We start from the raw sequence: 24,936 nt of genomic DNA, 5'->3' as shown, positions 1-24,936 counted from the left end.
TGATTGCATGGATATATATTTTATCCATGGGAATATGATAATGAAGATGATACTGAGCCATCAACTCATTGTCAATTTGTAACAACCATACAGACAGATTTTCTTCATGATCATCTATCCATAATCTGCTCGGTCAAGTCTTCCAAAGTTGCATTCATCATCATTGTAACTGAGTGCATCCACTTTGCTCTTGGTTATCCTTTCCTTTCCCTTTTCTAACATTAGGGATTTCTCTAGAAAGTTAGGTTTTTGCACAGTGTGTCCAAAAGAGGATAATTTGAGCTTCATATCTGTGCCTCAAGTCAGAACCCTATCTTGATGTTTGATGATCTAATTTATATTCTTGGCTGTCTGTGGTATTCTCAGACGTAATTTCCAACACAAAAATACTCTTCTGATCCTGCTTCTTCAAAGTCAAACTTTTGCTTGCATACAGTGTCACACAGAATATCATAGCTAGCATGATCCTCATTTTTGTAGAAGTATAAGCACATTACAGCATTTGAAGGCCTTTTGCAAGGCCCTCATAGCTGTCTTACAAAGTGATAGTTTGTGACGTATTATTAAACTGCTTATTAATTTACTCTTGATGGTTGATCGTAAAAGACAGAAGCTGTCTGCCACTTTGATATCTTCACCAGAAATTCTAAGGCTGATTATGCAGCTTTTGACATTAGTTTGATTTTCTTTATATTTAATTTAACCTCATTTTTCAATGTACACCTTGACTTTTATTACTAGTGATTGTGGATTCTTTGTACTTTCAGCTATTAGAGTTGGGTCAAGACATAGAACACAGAATAACAGGGTTAGAAGAGTCTTCTAGTGTTCTAGCTTAAGCACTGAACAGGAGACCCTATACTATTTTAGAGAAATGGATGTCCAACTGTCTCCAAGTTGATGGCAGGGTAGTGTGCTTCCTGCACACCTTAAATAACTGATTAGCAAAAAGTTGATCTATTTCCTCTGCTTGGCTGGTTGGTCTGCGGTATATACCTATGGCAATGTCATTTCTTTTCTTTTATATTAATTCAAATGGTTTCAAGGAAGTTTTCATGGGTTTTTTTTGTATTTCTGTAGAGGTATATTTGTTTCTTACATATAATGCAACTCCACTTCTTTTTTAATATTTACCCAAATGTTTTCAAGAAGGCTTTCCTCCCTAGTATTGCACATTTCTGTGTAGTAATTCCTTACATACACAGACAGACATACAGACAGACAGACAGACACACACACACGCACATTTTGTTGGGTCTGTATCTTTGAACAATTTAAATCCTTCTAGCAGTATGTTCTGATAATGGGTTTCATCCCACCAAGTTTCAGCAATGATAATAAAGTCAACTTGCCCTCATGTATTAGGGCTTCAACTTTGCCCTGTTTGTTTCTCATACTTTGAGCATTAGAGTATGGACATCTAAGTCCTTTTTGACTGATCCTACTGATCTTATTGTCCTGTTTTATATCTGAGTTCCCTTTCCTTCTCACCACTTGCTTTGTTGTCTTGAGGTTTCTTCGTGGGATTGGTCCTGAGGACAGGTTTCCGTCCCTTTCAGTTTTAGTTTAAAGCCCTTGAGATTTATTTATTTTATTTTATTGCATTTATATACCGCCCTTTCCCTGAGGACTCAGGGCGGTTTACAGGGAGTTAAAAATCAAACATACAAAAGTTAAAAACCAATTTAAAAAATATTAAATCAACCCTGTATTATTAAAAACCCCAATTAAAATAATTTACTCCTCAGCCTGGGCCCGAGAGCTCAAAGAGCCAGGTCTTCAGGCCCCGGCGGAATGATCGGAGGTCGGGGGCAGTCCTCAGCTCCACCGGCAGCTGGTTCCAGAGGGCAGGCGCTCCCACCGAGAAGGCCCTATCCCTGGGTGTCACCCGCCGGCAATCTCTTACCGGCGGAACCCTGAGCAGACCCTCCCTGTGGGAGCGCACTGGGCGAAGGGCGTTTGATGCCGGTAGCAGGTGTTCCCTCAAATACCCCGGACCCAGGCCATGTAGGGCTTTTTAACCAGCACCTTGAATTTCACCCGGAGGGCAACCGGAAGCCAATGCAGCTCGCGGAGTAGAGGTGTTACATGGGAATATCGGGAAACCCCCATTACAACTCGCGCGGCCGCATTCTGCACCAGTTGAAGCCTCCGAGTGGTCTTCAAGGGCAGCCCCATGTAGAGAGCGTTACAGTAGTCCAAACGGGAGGTCACAAGCGCATGAGTAACTGTGCGTAGGGCGTCTCAGTCCAGATAGGGACGCAACTGGCGCACCAGGCGAACCTGTGCAAAAGTGGATATGCCGATCCACTTGTTTTCGACACATTCTTTCTGGTTTTTGTGAGATGTAGTCTATCCCTGTGGTTTAGGAATCCAAAGTTCTCTTGAAAGCATGATTTACTTCTAAAATCCACCAGTCCTTCATTGGATGTTGACCTTCTGTTGGCAGTACAGGAGAAAACACCACCTGTGGTCCCAACTTTCAGGCCTAGCTGCTCATTCTTTTGATATTGGTTTCAGGCTGTTGCATCATTTATCCTCAGATGAAAGAGGAGATAGGGATAATAATCTATGGGCTTGATTATTTTAGTAAGCTTTGATCTTTGATCTTACTTTGTGTCATCAGCAAGGTACACATTATTACTGTTTCTTTCTGTAATTTTAAAACCATGTTCATCTTCTTCAATAAAGTTTCCAATAATATATATTATACATGCTGATTCAATAAATAAAAAGAGCAGCCTTGTCTGACTCCTTTGCTAAACTGGAACTGTTTTGACATGTTCTGTCCATACTGTGATTTCTTCATGTGGAGAGGGAGATGTTCTGAGAATCCCATTTTTCTAAGCACATTCTACAGTGTGACAAGACTGATACAAGACCTGTAATCACTGAAATACTGTGATTTCCCTTTGGCTTTGTCAATTATCCAGCCAATAATGCCTCATGTTCCCTGAGTTTGACTTTTCCCTTTTCTAAAGCTAGCTTTACTGTCTGGCATCTCTTTTTCAATATAGGGCTTTAAATGGATAATCCCAAGCATGGGTCTAGTAAGACTCAAAGTCAGTTAAAATTTATTTATTTATTTATTTATTGATGGGATTTATATCCCGCCCTATCTCCTGAAGGACTCAGGGCGGCTCACAATAAAACATATAGTAAGTACATAAATCAAGATAAAATGAAAATTGAGAACATCAGTGCAATAAAAAATTAGAGAATTTTAAAATGAATTAAAAATACTAAATATAAATTAATTAAAATGCCTGTCAGTCTAGGTCAGCTTGGTGGAACAGGTGTGTTTTGAGGCCGCGGCGAAAGGATTGGAGGTTTTGGGCTATCCGAAGCTCAGGGGGGAGCTGATTCCATAGGGTTGGTGCTCCCACAGAGAAGGCCCTCCCCCTGGGGGTCGCCAGCCGACATTGCCTAGCTGACGGTACCCTGAGGAGGCCTTGTAACCTAGCAGATATATTTACAGAATACAGAATAACAGAGTTGGAATGTATCTTGGAGGTTTTCTAATCCAACCCTTTGCTTGAGTAGGAGACCCTGCCCATACCATTCTGGATAAATGGCTGTCCAATCTCTTCTTAAAACATCCAGTGAAGGAACACTCACAACTTCTGGAGGCAAGTCATTCTGTTGATTAATTGATCTCACTGTCAGGAAATTTCTCCTTAATTTTAGGTTGGTTGTCTCTTTGGTAAGCTTCCATCAATTGTCCACCTTTCACATGCTTTGGAAAACAGTTCCATCCCCTCTTTTCTCAAAAATTGGAAGACTGCTATCATATCACACCTAATTCTCCTTTTTGTTGGACTAGATATATTTTGTTCCCTCAACCATTCGTCATATGCTTTAGCCTCCAATCTCCTAATCATTTCTGTTGCTCTTCTCTGTACTCTTTCTACAAACACAACAGTTTTTTTTTGTATCATGATGATAAGAACTGGATGTACAGTGTATTCAGAAAGTATTCAGGCCCTCTTCACTTCTGTAGATTTTTTTTTAAATTTTTAAGAAATTTTTATTAAGTTTATTGTTTAAAAACATTGGACACAGTACCAGCGGGCTGACAAGCCTTCTTGTCTACAATGTTCAAATATATATATATATACATGTATATATGTACATCAAAAATACACTTAAATTACAAATCAGTGAAATAACACAATATTTAAAACAATGAGCTAGTCTGTAAAACCTAATAGAGACCTTTCTTTTTATCCCTCCAAAGATACAATTTGTTCCAAATTCTATAATAATCTGATTGATCTTTATTCTTTAGTTCCAAAGTTAGTTTGTCCATTTCTGCGCAATCCCAAATTTTCCTAATAACCTCTTTTTCTCCTGGGATCTCATTCTTTTTCCATTTTTGCGCAAATGACATTCTAGCTGCTGTGATAATATGGATCATCAAATATAGCACATCTTTAGGATATTTCTCTTTCATAATTCCCAACAAGAAAAGTTCTGGGCTAAACTCAATATCTTGTTTTAGTATTTCTTTCAGCCAAATCCAAATCATTTTCCAAAATTTTTGTGTTTTACTGCAAGACCACCACGTATGGAAATATGTGCCTATCTCTTCAGAGCACTTCCAACATTTGGGAGATGCTGTTGTATACATTTTTGCTAGACGGGCTGGGGGAAGATGCCATCGATAAAACATTTTAAATAAATTTTCTTTATAAGATGAGGCCAGTGTTATCCTTTTATTTCTGTCCCAAATTGTTTGCCAAGTACCTAAATCAATGTTATGTCCTAAATTGTTAGCCCAAATCAACATGGGATCCTTCACTTGCTCTTCAAACAGCTTATATTCCAAAAGCAATTTGTATAATTTCTTTATCTGTTTGGAGTCTGGGCCCAATAATATTTTATCCAATGCTGTTTCAGAGGTATATATCCCCCATTCTTTTTTATCCTTCCTAAATCTTGATTGGATTTGTAAGTAGGCCCACCAATCGAGTTTTATACCTTGTGATTCTAGTTCATTCCTAAGTTTCAATTCCCCCTCCTCATTCATAATATCCTTGTATGAAATTATGCTACCCACATCAAATAGATTTGGGTAAACAATCGCTTCAAGGGTGGATAGCCAGACCGGTACTTTAGTGTAATTGTGAGATCTAATTTTTTTCCAGGTATTAAGTAACGCTTGCCTAATCCGATGTTTTTGAAAGTGTGAGAAAAGACCTTGTTTCTCCGTCCATAGAAAAGCATGCCAGCCATATTGCAAATCGTGACCCTCTAAAGTTAATAGTCTTCTATTTTTCAAAATTACCCATTCTCTAATCCAACTCAGAGCCGCGGCGTGGTAATATAATTCCCAGTCTGGCAATCCAAAACCCCCATTTTCCTTCGTGTCCTGTAAATATTTCAATTTAATTCTTGATTTTTTCCCCTGCCAAACAAAATTTAATGATAATTTATTCAAATTTTGAAAAAACTTAGAATCGAGTTGTATTGGGATATTCTGGAACAGAAACAGAATTTTGGGCAGGATATTCATCTTGATGACAGCGATTCTTCCCAATAATGAGAGTTTTAGGTTTCCCCATCTTTCCAGATCACCTTTTATTTGATTCACTACATTATCATAATTATCTTTTTTGAGTGAGGTGCATCTAGCCATAATATTGATCCCTAGATATTTTATTTTCTTGACTATTTCTATATCCATGATTCCAGCCAAATTTTCTTTTTGTTTATTAGTCATGTTTTTAACAATCATCTTGGTCTTATTTCTGTTTATTCGCAATCCGGCAACCTCACCATATTTAGATAGTTCTTCCAATAGATTTGGTCCCGTCTGATATGGATCCTGCATAATAAAAACCAGATCGTCTGCAAATGCTTGAAGTTTAAAGGTTTCCTTTTTAATAGTTAATCCTTTTACCTTTGGGTCATTTCTTATAATTCTTGTTAATACTTCAAGTGTCAATATAAACAGCAATGGTGATAAGGGGCAACCTTGCCGTGTTCCCTTTTGAATTTGAAACTTCCTAGAAGCTTCCCCATTAATAATTATTTTTGCTTCCTGGTTATCATAAATTGCCCTAATTATATTTATAAATTTTTCACCCATATCCATGAAGCTAAGTTGTTGATGCAAAAATGACCATTTAACATTGTCAAATGCCTTTTGGGCGTCTAAAAAAAGTAATGCCATCTGTTGTCCACTATGCAATTCATAATACTCCAACGTATCCAATATTATTCTAATGTTGTGCTTGGTGTGTCTCTTAGCGAGAAAGCCATTCTGGTCTACGTGTATGAAATAATTCAGAAATCGTTTCAGTCGTTCCGCTATAATTGATGTAAATATCTTATAGTCCGAATTAAGAAGTGATATGGGTCTATAATTTTGGATTAATGTATGGTCCGTATTATCTTTCGGAATGAGGGCTATGTTTGCCTCAGACCAAGATTTAGGCGTTCTTGCGCCTTCTAATACTGCGTTAAATACCTCCACTAGGGGTTGTGCTAAGATATTTTGTAGTTCTTTATAGATTTCTGACGGGAGACCGTCAGGGCCCGATGCTTTATTATTCTTTTGTGCATTAATAGCTTTTATCACCTCAGATAGCCGAATTTCCTCGTTTAGCATATTTCTGGTATCTTCTGTAACCTTGGGTAGTTTGGCTTTTTGAAAATATTCCTCCATTTTCTCCACACTATCTTCTTTGTATAAACGCTCATAAAATTCCTGGGCTATAATTTTTTTCTCCTCTTCCTGGTGGAATATTCTCCCTTCCTCATCTCGTAGTTCGCGAATCCAGTTTTTTTCCTTTTGTTTTTTCAATTTATATGCAAGCCAACGGCCCGGTTTGTTTGCATTTTCAAAAAAGTTTTGTTTCGTGCTTCTCAATTGTTGTGCTAATTTCTCTTTGTCTAAGATATTAAGCTTGTGTTTAATCAAGTCCATAGATTGTTTGATATTCTCTTTTTGTGGATCTTGTTGGAGTATAACTTCTAAACTCTTATATTCCCCTTCTAATCTTTCCCGTTGTTGTCTTTTCCCCTTGTTCTTGTTTATCATATATGCCCTCGCTACCCCTCTCATTACTGCCTTGGCTGTATCCCAATTATTTTGTACTGAGGTGTCTATAGCTTTATTTTCCTTAAAGAAAAGACTTAGTTCTCTCTCCATCTTGGATTTAAATTCATCTTCTTTTAAAATTGCTCTTTGTAACGTCCATCTGGATATTTTTTGGAGCCTTTCCAGCTAAATTTAATAGGATTGTGGTCTGCCCAAGTACCTGTCGCTATATGCACCTCGTCTATTTCAGAACTAATTTCTTTCGTCATCCATACCATGTCTATTCTAGACCATGAGTTGTGTCGATTGGAGTAGTATGTATATTGTCTAGCCTTACGATTTCTTTCCCTCCAGACATCTTGAATATTTAGGTCATTAGCCAAGTTGAGAAAAGATCTCGATAGAGTTCTTCTTTTCTTTTTCCTAATCGTCTTACCCATATAATCCAAATTTATATCTAGGATAGCATTAAAATCTCCTATTAAGCAGATCTCCTCATAATCAATGCTACATATCTTATTGTGAGGTGTTTTGAAAAACTGTTCTTGGTTATGATTTGGAGCATATATCTCTACCATCATGACCTTCCTATGATTTATTACAACCTCAACTATCAGTATTCTACCCTCTTTGTCGTTATAGATTTGTTTTGCTATCAATTTTGGGTTTACATATAATGCCACTCCTCTCTTTTTCTTGTGTCGGTCTAAGGAAACGAATAAATTCCCTATTTTTGGTTGTACTAACAAATATTTTTGTTGTTCCTTTATGTGGACTTCTTGTATTGCAACGATATCCAATTGTTGATGAATAAGCCTATTAAAAAATTTCCGCCTTTTCACTGGCGAGTTCAGTCCATTAATATTTACAGACATAATACTACACTCACCTCCCTTCATCTTACTTATTTCTGGTTTTTGTAGATCTCGTGATTCGGGGCTCTCTCTCTTCCTTGTCTCTGGCTCCATGTTTCTCTGTTAACTCTCCAGATTTATTCCTTCTATCCTCTGTTGCTAAGACCTTCCCATCCATTGCTACTCGTATTGTATCTCTTTCTCTTACCTCCCTTCCATCTTGATCTTCTGATTCTGCTTCCTCTTGGCTATGAAAGTGGAGTTTGTAAAAATCTTCTGCCTTCTCTATCGTGTCCAGTCTATGCCTTCTATCCTGCCATGTGACTAGAATACCCTCTGGAGTTAGCCATCTAAAGTTTACATTTTCCCTAATTAATTTAGATGTTAAGAATTGGTAGCCACGTCTCAGATCCCTCATCCTTTTAGGTATCTGTTTAAGGATAGTAATTGGTTGACCCCGAAATTCTAATGGTTCCTCTCTAGATCTATGCAAAAGCTCATCCCGAATTGATTTTTTAACTAGCCTTACATGTACTTCTTTTGGGAGGTTGTGCCTTCTCGCATAATTAGTTTGAACCCTGTATGTTTCATCAATTTCCGCCAACATTTCCTCCTTCCCTACACCGAGTGCCTTTGCCATTAGTTCTGCCATCATAACCAACAAATCTTCCCCTCTTTTTTCTTGAACATTTTGGAAGCGTAGATAATGAGCAGCCTTTTCTGCTTCCAAAAAAATGACTGTTGTCTCTCCTTATTAGCCTGAAGAAGTGTTTCATTTAAATCATCTACTCTCTTTTCCTCTTTTTCCATTCTAGCTTCCATATCTTGAAGTCTTTGTTCATTTTTAACTAATTGTTGTTGAATCCCTTCAAATTTATCATCTATCGCTTGGATTTTCCCCTTAAGTTCACCAGTATCGTTTCTTATTTGGCCTATTTCTCTCTTCATCTCCTCATGGTTTTTGGCCATTGCCTCGTGTAAGTTTTGCAAAAGGGCATGTAGGTCTTTAAAAGAATTTGAGTTAGATCTTTCCCTTTGCAGCATATCCTCTATAGATTTCTGATTGGAGGGACTTGAGGACATCCCTTGTCCCTGTGTTGCCGCCTTTTTGCCAGCGCTAGGCTTAGTTACTCCCGAAATACTTGTCATGTTTTCCCGGTTGTAACACGCGTTTTATCAATATGTAATACCCTTAATCTTATATGAACCTTTTAACTCTATGACAAAAAGTATGTATAACAGTTACAACCAGATACTTATTACCAACTAAGCAATTTATATAATAGAATTCTATAATATATATGTCTGAATATATTCAAAGTCACGTTCTTTTTTTTTTTTACCCCGTTTCCGGCGCAGAGATTAACACCTTTTCCATCTTCCTCTACTGTCAAAGACCAGTAGGTGTCCCACTAAACAGACCTCCAATTACTAAATTGCTATGTCAAATGGCCACCCGCAACAAGTAGAGTTAAATTTCAAAAGTTTCAAAAGTTCAAAATTTACCAGGATAGACCAGGATAAACCAGGCTGATCGCTTTCCACGCCCGATATTCAAGAGTTCAGTCTCCAAGATCAGACTTTGACCTGTTGTATTTTATCCCCAGCTAGAATGCAGTCATATGGTCTTCGGGTTTCCTTTTCTTGTTGTTCTTGCCAAACGCCTCCCTCGGGGCTTCTATCGCCGCTTGTACCCTCTCCGTGAGGCACTCACTTCAAACCAGTACCTCTTTCTCAAGCGCTTCCTATTGTTTCCAAATGTAAATATTTGGATATACTCTCCATCAGCTCCATTCTACCGTTGTCCCGCTAAGTTCGTGCTAGCTCCGTCCCTCTGTCAGATCTTCATGTCGGCCATTACTGGCCTCCTTCTCCCCGGTTCGCTCGCATCAGACTTTCTCCGGATCTCCAACACGAACCGCTGCTCATGAAGGTTCTCCGGGCTGCCTGCAACTTCGGATGTCCCTACAGGACCTCCTGAAGCTCCGAAAAGCCGCCGCGAACACTGGGTGAGAGGTTGTGCGTGGAGAGAACTCCGTTCACACAGCCGCCCGCTCTGACAGCTGGCTCCACCCACTTCTGTCGATTTTGTTATGCTGCAGCCTGATTCTGCTGTTGTTGAAATTCAATGGACTAATGGTCCATCCTGAATCTTTTATTCTATTATCTTATGAATAATTATTTAATTGAGGGGATATGCATAATAAGGGGTAACAATTCAAACATAACCGTATTCATTTAAAAATCTCAATAACAGGGTAATAAAATGAGAAGTTTCTTGTTTATATCACCTACTCCAAAATAACCTCAAGAGTCATGTACTGTGATGGAATGTGCATCTGCAGCAGCAGAGGGGACATACTTGGCCAATCAGAGCCTTCCCAGAAAGAGACCTGATTAAGAGACTGCTGTCCTGAATGGGAGGGGGGGAGGGTAGCCATATGATAGACTCTCCCAAGATATATTTAGTAGATTAGAAAGTTATTGCTTTACTTTGGCAAGTTTCTGTCCATTAGGCGCAAACAAATAAAAGATTGAACTCAATTGGATATCACAATCTTAATCTGGGTTTGGGCCTGACATTATTTAAATAATGTTAAAATATGTACTGCTTTTATAACCAGTTATATAGCTGTGGGCTATATAAGTGTTTTAAATAAATAAATATTCAATATTGTACAGTAAAGAAAAAGACACCTTGCTCAGAAGTTTAAAAGCTACAAATGAATATATATTCATGTTATCCTGTTACTACAGCCTAAAAAAATAACACACATTTCACTAATATTAATCTGGAAAAGGAAAATCAGAAAGATGTGACAATAAATAGCAACAAGTATTTTTTTTTTCTTCAGAACAAGTTTTGAACAACCAAAGTCTAAACATTTGAGCAGCCATGGCACTGCTGCACCACAATTCCTTTTTACAAGGGAATTAAAATTGACATTAAAATATCAATTTTAATTATGCACTATTTCAAATGTGGTCTTACCAGTGCTTTATAAAGGGGTACTATCATTTCCTGTGATTTTGATACTATCACTGAGTTGATGCAGTCTAGAACTGCATTGGCTTTTTAAAATTTCTTGCTAGAGAAAATATCCATCTGAAAATTGTGCTAAATAATTTATCTCCTATTGTTATTAACAGCTTGAAAATTAAAATTAGAAACTGATACAGTATTTTTATCTTTATTTGAAGACTTTGGATGCTGCCGTCTTTTACTTTAGAAACCATTGCTACGAATGCAATCCCTTAAGTCCTTATAGAGGAAGTATTGAGCTAGGCTTCACTGATTTTGTTATTAAAAGAAAAAAGGTTATTAGTTAGTATGGGGTCACAATTAGATGACATCTTGTTAAATAGTTGATATCAACAACAACATATGAATTAATTTCAACTGATAACATCAATATTATAATAGTCTAGGCTAGCAGCTCCTACCCCTGGTGTAGGAGCTTTAATGAGTGCGAACCTAGCTTCGAAACTAGTATTTGTTCACTTATACTTTGTCATATTTCTTAACAATTAGAATTCAAGAATATTTACTAATTTTATACATGCTATTTGTTAAACATTTTAGAAAACAGAACTGTTTTTTTTGTTTTTACCACCATATATTACTGTGATTCCGCGAGTGTAAGGCCTGCCCTGAAAATAAGCCCTAGCTTGATTTTGGGGAGTGGGCCTAATATAATCTCTACCCCCAAAATAAACCCTAGTTTGGGGGCAAGACACATATCTAAAAATCAAGCTAGGGTGGGGAAGTGGAGCTGCCCCACGCACCCCATGCTCGCTTACCTTGCAGCCAGGCCTCTCCTCACATGCCCACATCTTCTGTGGCATCTTCTGCAACCAGGCCTGAATTTCTCAGGAAGGTCTCTGCAGCCAAGAACTGAGCTATGGATTCAATCCATAGCTTGGTTCTGCAAGATCTCTGCAGCCGAGGACTGAGCCATAGATTGAATCCATAGCTTGGTACTCAGCTGCATAGGCCTTCTGGAAAGGCCTGACTGCAAAATGCAGGCCAGAATGCAGCTGCAGAATGGCCCCATGAGAAATGGACCTACCATTCAATGTTTAAACTGTCATTTGTTTTAAGCTGTGTGCACACACATCTATTTGGTGAACATTTATGCACACATAGCATATGAGTGAGAATACAGAAAGTGCAGTTTCTTTATGAGAAGCTAAATTTAAAGAAATATAAACATAGTCTGAAAGTTCTTCAATATTAATCAAATTTCAGGTATCATTTTTGTGCCAATGCTGGAAACTTTTGTTATGGCAGTCCTTTTAGTTGTTTGGACTAAATAAGATCATCTTAACTAAAGATTTACACATTTAAGAGTTTACTCTCAAACTTCAGCTGAAAAGCCCAACCAAGCAAAACATCAAAGCCATTGTAAACTTCTAATGTAACTTTTATTGAGCAGAATCAAACCAGTAGGGTCAAAGGAAAGCTAGCTCTAAGGAAATGGTGGAAAACAGTTAATTAAAAGAACAAAACTTCTTTCACCCCTCTCTGACAGTACAGGTCACATTGTCCAATACATCTTCTAGTAGTTATTATGCGAACAAACTCTAGTTTGCCAAAACAATTCTTTGGCAGCTTTGGGTTTCATGTTGCTAAGGTCACCTGTAGGTTCAAAGCTCTTTCCCTTCCTCCCCCCTCTGTTGGCATGTTAGAAGCACGCTATGATCCTAAAGATAACATGAACTATACCTTAGTGCTGAAGGTATGATAAAACTCTATTTACCATTATTACTTTTCAGAAATCTTGTTGAACAGGTTCATGTTGAGAGGAAAGCAAATATATTATCTAGCTTCAAAAAAGAAAGACTGATTTAGGAATTACAGATTATTTTAGGGAATATATACTTGGATATTGATACTTTGAAAGATTTTACAGCATATCAAAGAAACTGATCTATAAGTATGTTGAAAACAATGCACTGATTACTCAAAAGTTAGGATACGTTTTTAATGAACAGGACTTTTATCTCAACTTTTGAGAATAAATTGTGGATAAGCAGTAAATGTAAAAAAATTTGGTTTCAGCAACATCATCAACATATCTTATCAGAAGTCGATGCCAGAGGAGATAAGGAAGAAATTAGAAAAGCAACGCTATGTTGCCATGATACAAATTTGGGCCCTTTTGTATAAGCAGTGTGATATTCACACATATATAAAATTGTTCAAAAGCAGAAATTTGAAGTATAATGCTCCACAGATGGATTTTGAATTTAGTGTTTTTCTATAGGTTTGGTGTTTTTAAATGTTAAATTTAAGTGCTAATTTAAACATTTAACCCTGGTTTACAAATTCTGGTCTTGACAGTTCTAATAGTTTGGCCCATGTAAATTTTAGGGCAGGATGGCTTATAAAATGGCTTTTCGTAAATGATTTGTTACCTGAATATAACTTGAAGCTATTTTAGACTTTTACTGAACTATTTTGAATACACACAATGAAAATTGGCCATGTTTAGAAGTATTATTATATTTTATTTGCAAGTCATTCTTATGTCCTTTTTGTATTATATGTTGTTAAAAGGAAAAAAACCCTGAAATGCAGTGGGCCTGAATAAAAACTTCTTTATTATTATGTGGAAATAGCTCCTTTCTCTGTCTCTTTTGTGTCAGCAGTTTCTGCTTTCTTCTGTTATAGTGCTTTAATACCACCCTGGTTGCTCTGGATTGGGTAGCTCATGCTGTGAATGTGCTTTGAGAGCCAAGACCTTGAAAAAAAAAGGATAACTGCAGCTCTGAGAAGGTAGAGAATCCTGATTAGATGGCTAAAAAGATGTCTGAACATGATTTACTTAACAACTGACTTGCTTAGCAACACAAATTCTGGTCCCAATTATAGTCATAAGGACTACCTGTATAATGCTAACAAGTACTTAGTCTGAAGTACATTTACCAGTGTCTGTGAAATGTAATTTTAATTTCTGCCATTTTCTGTGCCACAATATATTCACAATCAAGTTGTTGTTCTTTAACATACTGTAATAAGTGAATGTAGATTAATAATCTGTCTTTCATGCAGGCAGAATATGTAAGCAATGATAATTTGTGAATAATAACTTGTTTATGCAAGCAGAGCAACCTGGTAATTATGCTTTCCTGTACAAGAGACAAAGATAAAGTTGTATATGAGTACAGATAGTCCTCAACTTACAATTGTAATGATGCCTGCCCATCACAGTTGGAAATCATAACTACCATAAAAATGTAACATGAAAAAATGAAGAGAAATTCAGTCAGTAGAGAAAAAAGAGAATGCACTTGTCAAATCTAATGGCTATTCTATTTGAAAGAAATGTGCAAAGAACTACATATTATATTCTAACATCTCTTTGATTTTCTGATCCTAAAATTCTCCTTACTACTGCTGTTTTTTTCAGGGGTTAGTTTAGCATCAACAACTCTTCAGCAGTAAAATGATTTATGTTAAATCAGAATTTTAAATCTAATTTCAGTTTGGTTGACAAAACACTACTTATAATAACTACAGCTAATTTTGATAATATCAGAATAACAATGGATGAGTTTGTCAGTTGCTAACCCCCAGATTTATATATATTTTACTGCATGTGATTTATTTTCAACTTACATCTGTGATCATTTTTCCTCTGGTTTTGTTCCTTTCTCTGTGGTTGGCTCGCTTCTGTTTCTGTTGCAAAACCCGTTCCCTGGTGGTACGATACTCCAGTGCAAATTCACTAATAATCTTGCAGAATTTATTGATGTTGACTTCACGGATTGCATAAAGAGGATAACCCATAAATAACAAGAAGGAGTGGAACCTAGACAACCATAACAAGTTACCTTTTAGAATTTTTCTATGGTTAGTAACAGAATGCCCCCAACCATTCTTTTCATGCAGAAAATCAAAGTTTGGCATTTTGAGGATAGAAGACCTCCAAAATCCTTACCAAGTCTGTTACTCTATTAAAAAAATAGAGGTTTTTGAATTAGAAACTTATATTCTATGTTTTCCAGATGTTTCTTTTTCTCATGCCTTTGAATCCCCTTGGCTTCAGTCCAAGGATTTATAAATATAAAGAGAGTGACAAGAAAGATATAGTTTGTGATACTTTCTTCCTTAACTTTCATGTGATGATACATAAAATAAATTTTGGGGGAATGGAGGAACTGAATAACATATTTATTTATTTATTTATTTATTTATTTTAATTCCATTTATATCCCGCCCTTCTCCGAAGACTCAGGGCGGCTTACAAGCTTAGCAGTAGCCTTCATTCTATGTATATGCCTGCTTATTAGGGCTTCCCCCCCCAAGCGGCATTTTTACAGAGTCAGCTTAATTGCCCCCAACAATCTGGGTCCTCATTTTACCTACCTCGGAAGGATGGAAGGCTGAGTCAACCTTGAGCCTGGTGGGATGCGAACCTGCACTAATTGCAGGCAGCTGGTGTTACTTAAGGAGGCATTAGCCCCCTACTCCACCAAGGCTCTTTTTGATTTTATTTGATATTGATTTTATTTGATTTTTACTTAATCAATATTAATCCAATATCAGCAAGGTAAGGATATTTGGAAATACTCTAATAAAGAAAAAGATACGTATACCATCCATATTTGTCATTTTGATAAATTTCAGATTTATATCTAATAACAGCAATCTATTGTGAAAGATGGCTTACTTTTTTGTTCCCTAATAGTATTTATTCATTATGAGTTGCACTGTATTCCATTATTTTTTAAAAAAGTAATTAAAATATATTTTAAAATTATGAGCAATATATACACAAAATTATTATTATTAAGTCTTTTTAACAATAAATTGTTCATAACTATGCAGCTAAAAATATTCAGCTGATGTGAATGAGAAAAGCAGATAAAAGTTCTGCATAGAACTCAACTTCAAGAATTTAGTTATTTTAAGAATTAGTGACTAATTGGTTTCTCTCTTATATAATATTCTGCAGAATATCATGTATCTCTTTGTAATGCTCCCACTTGCTGGTTCAGAGACCTGTTCCTAGCTCTATGGAAAAGAAATCGATGCCTTCTGCGACATGATGCTTCTTCAAGCATTGGAAGACAGTTATCATGACCCTCCTTAGCCTTCTCTTCTTTAGGCTAAACATACTTGGTTCGTAAGATTTAGAATCCAAGTCCCTCATTGTCTTTATTGTTCTTCTTTGCATTCTTTCTAATTTCTTTGCATTCTTACATTGTGGTGACCAAAACTGGACACAGTATTTCAGATGTGGTCTGACAAGGTAGCATATCTCAACATTGTGTCTCTTATTGCAACATTTGTTCTTTTGGCAGGTGCAGCATACTACTAGTTCATGCTTATACTATTGCTAAGTCAGGAATCATCTATCCTGTCACTGTTCTCCTACTTTTTCTTAAATATAGAACTCTAAACTTGTCACCACTGAATTACATTTTAATGGAAAAAGCCCAATGTTTTAAATCTTTCAAGTTCCTTTTGACCTTCAAGCCTGCTTTCTGAGCTGCTAGCATTTCCTCCCCTCCAACTTTGTATAACTGCAAATTTGCTGAACATTTTATCTTAACATTCATAAAATATTGAAGTGCATCTGGTCTAGGACAAAAATCTGAGTACTTACTGTCTGTCTGTCTCTTTCTCTCTCACACACACCTTAGCATCAGTGCTGAGGCCAATTTGTCTGGCATTTTGTCCCTGCCCATTAGTTGGTGGGGATAAAAAGGCAGCTGCATTTGGATCACTGCTGCATGCCCCAAAGACAAACTGTTTTTCTTTTGCTGACTTCTACAGCACAGTGCTATAGAAACTCTCTAAGGTAGCAAAATGAAGTATCCCTGCTCATGGCTAGGGATAAAATGGCTGCCACTTTTGGATCGCCGCAACTCAGCCCAGGAGCACATGGCCTGCTCTCCTTCCATAACATGAAGTGTGGATAGCTTCAGAAGGTAAGTGTGGGGTATGATGGGCATGTGGGGAGGAGGCCTAAATGCTGCATGCTTCCAGAGGGGTAAAATGGGGGCTACTGCAGCAACCCTGTTACAGGTTGTAAGGCTGAATGACCTCAAGCCTGCTGCAGCTGTCATAATTTTGAAATGGGGGCAGAATCAGTTGTAATTTTGAACCTTTGTTAAATAGCCTATTGCACCTAAAGGATTCACTGTAGCATACTGTAGATTTTGTCATAAAGATAGCTTAATAAAAAAATAAAATGAATCTAAAGTATTTGTTGCTGGAATTAAAAAAAAGAATTTAAAATATTGGTGCTGGAATAAATCAGCAATGGTTTTATGGAAAAGTTTTTACCTTCTTGACCAAACATTCTCAATGTATGGTTATAGCCCCCTGGGAGATCCATAGCAAATTTAAGGAGAAGGGAGTCATCACACTATTTATTATAATTTAAACATATTATCCAGACAGAGGAGAAATGTGGTTAAAATGGCTCCACTTACATTTGATTGCTCTGACTAATCACACCAATCTCAACCTCCATGTAAATGTAGAGTATTTTTGTGGGAGGGGGTACTCAGCTTGTCACAAATGTCATGGCAGTAGGAGTTCCCCTCTTCTCAATCAGGCTAGAAGTCCCTGGGTCAGGGTAGGCATGAGAGGAACTAAGAGTTAGCCCCTGGGATTCTGGATTGAAAGAGGTGTGACCAGGGCCGGGAGGAGAAAGAAAAAATGATGGCTGCCACTGCGTTCTACTCCTTCTGCTTGTGAGAGCTGTGGTGGTGCCAGCAGCTTGAGTGCGAAAGGCAGAAGCTATGTCACGAACTTTCCTGCCCATCATAAGGATATGAGTGATGCGATGCCACAATGAGGCAGGAATAAAACTCCAGACTTATCTGGAGCAGCACATTCCCATGGATTGCAAACATGAGTCTCTTCCATTGTGTACCTTTCTTTGAGCTTTCTACCACCTCTTGTAAAAAAAAGTAAATAAGAAAGGAGGAAGAATAAAGAGTGTTGCACTTTGGTTTTCCTTCCTTCACATGTTTTACATTTGGGCTTCATGGAAACAAAAACCACATCTCCCTAAGTGTGTCATAATGATTAAACTGTTGGAATGGCATCTGGTAGTCCCAGGTTCAAATCCATCATTAGCTGTGGAAAATCAAAAAGTAATTTTGGAACAGTCACTCTTTCTGAGTCCACACTAGCTCTCACAGCTGTTGTAGGAAGATGTACTATGTATGCTAAATGTGGTTCCTAAATGAAAGGTGATAAAAATCTAATAAATGATTCATTGGTACATATATAAACAGGAATTGTGGGGTGGGGTTTGGTTTGGTTTAATGAATACTGTCCTGATGAACTTTGGAGATTTTCTGCAGGAGGGTCAATCAGATAGGCTTCATGGCACCATCTTAAAGAAATTAGTTTAAAACCATCTTAAGTAATTAGTTTAAATCAATTATATCTTGACAATAACCTCCAGGTACATACTTCTATCACATAATTTTCATATATTAATCACACTGTGCCTTAATGGTATACCTGTTGATTATTCTTCTGTGGACAATCTTTAAAATTATTATTCTTTCTGCACAGTCTTTAAGGAACTCTGACATTTTTTGCTTTAATGTTGATTTCATTTCATGCTTTGCAATTGCCTTCAAATGATCCCATGATGCTTTGCATCTTTTTTCCATTTGACATAAGTTATCCTGAAGCTGTTCAAAGTCAACCTGAAAGGAAGAAAAAGAATACAAAACTGTAATATAGACCAGTACTTCATCTTTGCAGTATACATAAATGCCTTATCTTTCATCATGATTTCCAAACTTTATGATACAAAAATCATTATTTCTCTCTGGTTGTGGAAGGTAGTTCACAAAAAATAAGGTATTTCAACATTTGGGAAGAGAAAGTTAAAAAAAGAATGCTTAGTTTAAATGAAGGTGGTTATTCTGCCAGGATCATAATCCTGAGCAAGGTTTTTCTGGCAGTTTGTTCAGATAAAGAAGACACAGGTGTCCATGTTATAATTTGAGATTTTTTAAAAAGTGCTTGCTTTTGACCAACATTATATATTGGAGGTAGCTTTGTACTTTACTCAAACTAACAGAGAAGTTAGGCAACATCACTAACTAAAATAACACACAGGTAATCCTCAACTTACAACCATTTACTTAGTGACCATTTGAGGTTACAATGGCACTGAAAAAAGTGATTTATGATATTTATAATTTTTAATGTTTGTGGCAATACATTTTATTGCTATAAAGTTTAACATGGAAGAGCCAAAAAATTCTCAATAAAATAAATAAGACAAGAACTATTAAGATCATTAACCATAAAAAGTGTTTAGATGGTGGTGCTCCAGAATTTGGCTTATAATGCTAAAATGGAAATCCCAGTGAAATTTCACTACATAAAGATACATACTAAAATAAGATACATTGTGTAATTGCTAAACACAGATGCGGTGACAATTGTGGATGTACATAAATTGCAATATGTTTTTGTTATTATACTACTGTAGCTCATGGAATAAATGTTCAAAATGAATTAGGACTATCTTCTTACAAATATATACCTTATAAATAGGAAAATTTCATTTATTATCTTTTATAGAAGAAATAAACAAGAGTGTTAAAAAAATTCTAAATCCACTAAACTTTTATATTTGACATATGACCTACAATTAAGGGATGGGAGATTAGATTTTGATTAGATTGGTTGAGATTTAGGAATTGTTGAGTAAGACTACTAATTCCAGTAATTCCTTCTACTCTGGTGGAAGACTATAAAAATGGTATTCAATTAGTGATCTACCTCCTATTTTTTTCTTGTTTTTTTATGATTTTCTAAAATAAAATGATCCTATGAGAAATCATTTTTTCTGTTGCATTTAATCAATGAAATGATAATATTATGACACAATAGATCAGATATGTTAAACTTGCGACATCATGTGATGTCTTGTGATGTATCAGAGCTTATCCCCCATTGCCAGCAATGAGGTGGACGTGGTTTCCTGAAGTGTCCGGCCCACGGGCCGGCAGTTTAATACCCCTGCAATAGATGAACTTCCATGGGGAAGAGGGAGAAACTAGCTTGTGCCCAGGAACTATGAATCAGGGTGAAACAAGTTTTTGCAAATTGGAAAATAGTCAATTCACATGGTCTGCAGAAAATAGAGCCTCATGTCAGATTCTAGACAAATCCAAATGAATCAAAAATACAATCTAATTGCTAAACACAGATGGTGACATGAATTTACATAAGCATTGTGTCTGTTTGGTATACTGGTTAAGGTTGTTGTTGTTAGCTGTGAAGTCGTGTCCAACCCATTGCGAACCTATGGACAACGTTCCTCCAAGCCTTCCTGTCCTCTACCATCTTCTGGAATCCATTTAAGCCAGACATGTCAAACACAAAGCCTGGGGGCCGGATCCGGCCCGCGAAGTGGTTTCATGCGGCCTGCGAAGCCATCCTGGAAACAGTGAAGGAACGGCCCCCACTGCCTTGGCCCTGGCCCAGAGACCCTCCTTCTGCCAGAGACCCTCAGATCTGTCCCACTCCTGCCCAGGCCCCCAAAGGCACCCTTGATGTGAACGATGTAGAGCTGGCCACGCCCACCCATTAAGCCATACCCACACTAGCCACGCCCACTCAGGCTACACCCACCCGGCCCTTGAGGGCAACCGCAATGCTGATGCGGCCCTCAATGAAATTGAGTTTGACACCCCTGATTTAAGCTCACGCCTACTGCTTCAGTGACTCCATCCAGCCACCTCATTCTCTGTTGTTCCCTTCTTCTCTTGCCCTCAATCTTTCTCAGCATTAGGCTCTTCTCCAGTGAGTCCTTCCTTCTCATTAGGTGGCCATAGTATTTGAGTTTTAGCTTCAGGATCTGTCCTTCTGAAGAGCAGTCAGGGTTGATCTCCTCTAGGACTGACCAGTTTGATTGCCTTCAAGTCCAAGGGACTCGCAGGAGTCTTCTCCAGCACCACAGTTCAAAGGCCTCAATTCTTTGGCGCTTAGCCTTTTTTATGGTCCATCTTTCACTGCCATACATTGCAACTGGGAAGACCATAGCTTTCACTATACGCACTTTTGTTAACAGGGTGATATCTCTGCTTTTTAGTGTGCTGTCTAGAATTGCCATGGCTTTCCTCCCAAGGAGCAAGCGTCTTTTAATTTCTTGGCTACAGTCCCCATCTGCAGTGATCTTGGAGCCCAGGAAAATAAAATCTGTCACTACCTCCATTTCTTCCCCATCTATTTGCCAGGAATTGAGAGGGCCGGATGTCATGATCTTGGTTTTTTTAATGTTAAGTTTCAGCCCAACTTTTGCAATCTCCTTCTTCACCCGCAACAAGAGGCTCTTTAGTTCTTCTTCACTTTCTGCCATTAGAGTGGTATCATCTGCATATCTTAGGTTGTTGATATTTCTTCTGGCAATCTTAATTCTAACTTTTGATTCATCAAGCCCTGCCTTTCTCATGATGTGCTCTGCATATAAGTTAAATAGGCAGGGCGACAGTATACAGCCTTGCCGGACTCCTTTCCCAATTTTGAACCAATCAGTGGATCCGTGTCCAGTTCTCACTGTTGCTTCTTGGCCCACATATAGGTTTCTCAAGAGACAAATAAGATGATCTGGTACTCTCATCTCTTTAAGAACTTGCCAGAGTTTGTTATGATCCACACAATCAAAGGCTTTAGCATAGTCAATGAAGCAGAAGTAGATGTTTTTTTGGAACTCTAGTTTTCTCCATAATCCAGCGTATGTTGGCAATTTGATCTCTAGTTCCTCTGCCTCTTCCAAATCCTGCCTGTACTTCTGGTAGTTCTCGATCCACATACTGCTGGAGTCTAGCTTGTAGGATTTTAAGCATAACTTTGCTAGCATGTGATTAAAGAAATTTTTGATAAAAACTTCTTAGATTCTTAAGAAGGAGATGATTTAAGAAAATTTGAAATGGACAAGGAGATAGTTATTTTAAAAGATTATTGTAATTAAGTGAATTGGACCTCTATGGTCCAATTTTTTATTTTGTTTTTTCTAAAGACTTTAGGTCAGAGGTCCCCAACCAGGGACCAGTGCCATGGAAAAAGGTTTTTTTGCGGATCAGAGGGGGTGTGGTTTTGAATACTGCTGTTGTGATTCAGTGTCAGCCTGTGCTCATAGCAGCTGAGTCCGATGAATCTGAGGAGGAGGAGGGGTTTGGAGAGCCTTTGGTGTTGGAGGGAGGTTCTGATGCACTGCAGAACTCTCAGCCTGGCCCCTCCAGTCATGTTCCTCATGAGGCCCAGCTGTGCGAGCACGAGGTGTCAGACTTAGACGAGTTACAGCTGAATCTGTTCAGAGACGCTAGAAGCAGAAGGCAATCCAGCAGAGCAGAGCAGAGAAAATCAATGAGGCAACTCAGTGAGAGGAGGGGAAGGCAGTGAGAAGCCACGCCTTGGGACTGATAATAAAAGAGGAAGGTGTGGGCAGGGCTGGTTGCTGAAGGCAACTGTTTGAATAGTGCTGGTCTGTTCCTGTTACTTCTGTTTAACTCTGGTTTGATATTTTGATTCATTTATTCTATTGCTTTTTGGTTTGAACTGTAAATAAATTTAGGTTGAGTTTTTCCAGCCTATTGACTGTAAAAAGGAAAAAGGGGTTGTCCCTGATATACAAAGAGGGCCGGTCATAGGCTGGAACAGAACAACTGCCTGCATCCTGAGGATAGAGCTTTGCTTGTTTGTGCGGCCCACTTGCTGACATTATGCGGATCAGTACTGGTCCATGAAGTGAGGGTTGGGGACCCCTGCTTTAGGTAAATGGTGAACTTTCAAAACAAATGATATTAGATTGGAGAAGGATACAGAGGCAGAAATAGATGTTTATGTAATAAACTCAAGATTTGCAAGAACAAGACATGTTGCAAAGGATATTTTGGTGTATTTTGTGAAGAAGACAAGAAATTACATTTTACCACAGCATTTTAGCAACTAAAACTATCCCAAAGAAAAAGAAATGCAAGAAAGCAAAATGGCTGTCTGAGGAAGCTTTGCAAATACCTGAGATAAGAAGGGAAGCAAAAGGCAAAGGAGAAAAAGAAACTGAATGCAGAATTCCAGAGAATAGCTAGAAGAGATAAGAATGCCTTCTTAAATGAACAGTGCAAAGAAATAGAAGAAAACAATAGAATAGGGAGGACTAGAGATCTCTTCAAGAAAATTGGAGAAATGAAGGGAACCTTTCATGCAAAAATGGGCATGATAAAGGACCAAAATGGCAGGGACTTAACAGAGGCAGAAGAGATTAAGAAGAGGTGGCAAAATTACACAGAAGAACTATACAAGAATGAGCTTAACATCCCTGATAATCACACTGAGGTGTGATTATCCTAGAACAGTGGTGGCGAACCTATGGCACGGTTGCTAGAGGTGGCACTCAGAGCTCTCTCTGTGGGCACCTGCACCATGCCCCTGAGGCAGCTTCAACCAGCTGCCTGCTAATTTGCCAAAGTCCCACGTGGCTGAATGCATCCTGGCATGGCTGGTTTCCCTCCCCCGCACCCCATCCCTCCTGGCCTTGCATGCTCTCCTTTTCCCAGGCAAACCCCACTGCATCACCTCCTCAGCTGTTCTCCGACCATCCATCTCGGAGGCGGCTTCTTTGAACTGCTGGCGACGGGCTGCGGAGCCTCAGAGTGTGCCTGTCAAGGGGCCAGCAGGCTGTGGCTACTGATGGACACCACTGGCCCCCATGCGCTCGCTGGCCTCTGTGTGCGGGGGGCGATGATGTCAGGCAGCAGCTGCCCTAGCCCATGCCTTGCCTCATGACAATGGCACCCCCACCCTGCCTCGCCTCATCCCACAGGATGAGTCTCCTGCCTACCGCCCCACCTGCCAGAGACCTCCTGGAGCTCCTCAAACCCTGCCCACCGCCACAGGTGTCCCTCCCCACGAGCAACATTGAGGTGACCACACCCACCCAATCTTACATGACCACCACAGCCACACCCACCCAGTGGGCCACGCCCACCTGGCACCGAGCGATAAATAAGTGGGTATTGGGTTGCAGTTTGGGCATTCGGTCTCTAAAAGGTTCGCCTCTGGCATCCATGGCATAGGTTCGTCACCACTGTTCTAGGATGTCTGGCTCAAGGTCAGACTGTCCTAGAATGTGAAGTGAAATGGGCCTTAGGAAAGCTGAGCAACAACAAAGCTAGTGGAGGTGACAGTATTCCAGCTAAGCTATTCAAAATCTTAAAAGACGATGCAGTAAAAGTGCTACACTCAATTTGCCAGCAAATTTGGAAAACTCAACAGTGGCCACAGTATTGGAAAAGATCAGTTTACATTCCAATTCCAAAGAAAGGCAGAGCCAAAGAATGTTCAAACTATCGCACCATTGCATTCATTTCACATGCTAGCAAAGTTATGCTTAAAATCCTACAAGCTAGACTCCAGCAGTATGTGGATCGAGAACTACCAGAAGTACAGGCAGGATTTCGAAGAGTTAGAGGAACTAGAGATCAAATTGCCAACATACGCTGGATCATGGAGAAAGCTAGGGAGTTCCAGAAAAACATCTACCGTACTTCTGCTTCATTGACTATGCTAAAGCCTTTGATTGTGTGGATCACAACAAACTGTGGCAAGTTCTTAAAGAGATGGGAGTACCAGACCATCTTATTTGCCTCTTGAGAAACCTATATGCGGGTCAAGAAGCAACAGTGAGAACTGGACACGGATCCACTGATTGGTTCAAAATTGGGAAAGGAGTCCGGCAAGGCTGTATACTGTCGCCCTGCCAATTTAACTTATATGCAGAGCACATCATGAGAAAAGCAGGGCTAGATGAATGAAAAGTTGGAATTAAAAGCGGATGACAGAGAATGAGGTGGCTGGATGGAGTCACTGAAGCAGTAGGTGTGAGCCTAAATGGACTCCAGGAGATGGTAGAGGACAGGAAGGCCTGGAGAAACGTTGTCCATGGGGTCGTGATGAGTCGGACACGACTTCACAACTAACAGCAACAACAATATATTATTGATTCAGTTTAGAATTGACAACTTATTAACATTTCAAAACAG

At 38.6% G+C, this 24,936-nt stretch overlaps 1 protein-coding gene across 2 annotated transcripts in view; it reads right to left on the bottom strand.

Moving 5' to 3' along the window:
• The window catches only part of FHOD3 (formin homology 2 domain containing 3), a 341,124-nt gene that overhangs the window by 50,601 nt on the left and 265,587 nt on the right, over positions 1–24,936 (bottom strand). For both annotated transcript variants that reach the window (XM_083377070.1, XM_083377071.1), the window contains exons 22-23: positions 18,392–18,582; positions 14,522–14,714 (exon numbers count right to left, since the gene is read on the bottom strand). In XM_083377070.1, coding sequence (XP_083233196.1) covers positions 14,522–14,714; positions 18,392–18,582 — 384 coding nt within the window. The remainder of the gene's footprint in view (positions 1–14,521; positions 14,715–18,391; positions 18,583–24,936) is intronic.

This window comes from Vipera ursinii (assembly GCF_947247035.1).
Source record: "Vipera ursinii genome assembly, chromosome: Z".
Taxonomy (NCBI): Eukaryota; Metazoa; Chordata; class Lepidosauria; order Squamata; family Viperidae; genus Vipera; species Vipera ursinii.
Note: the sequence above shows the minus strand (reverse complement) of the source record. Positions and strands in the feature narration are given on the sequence as shown.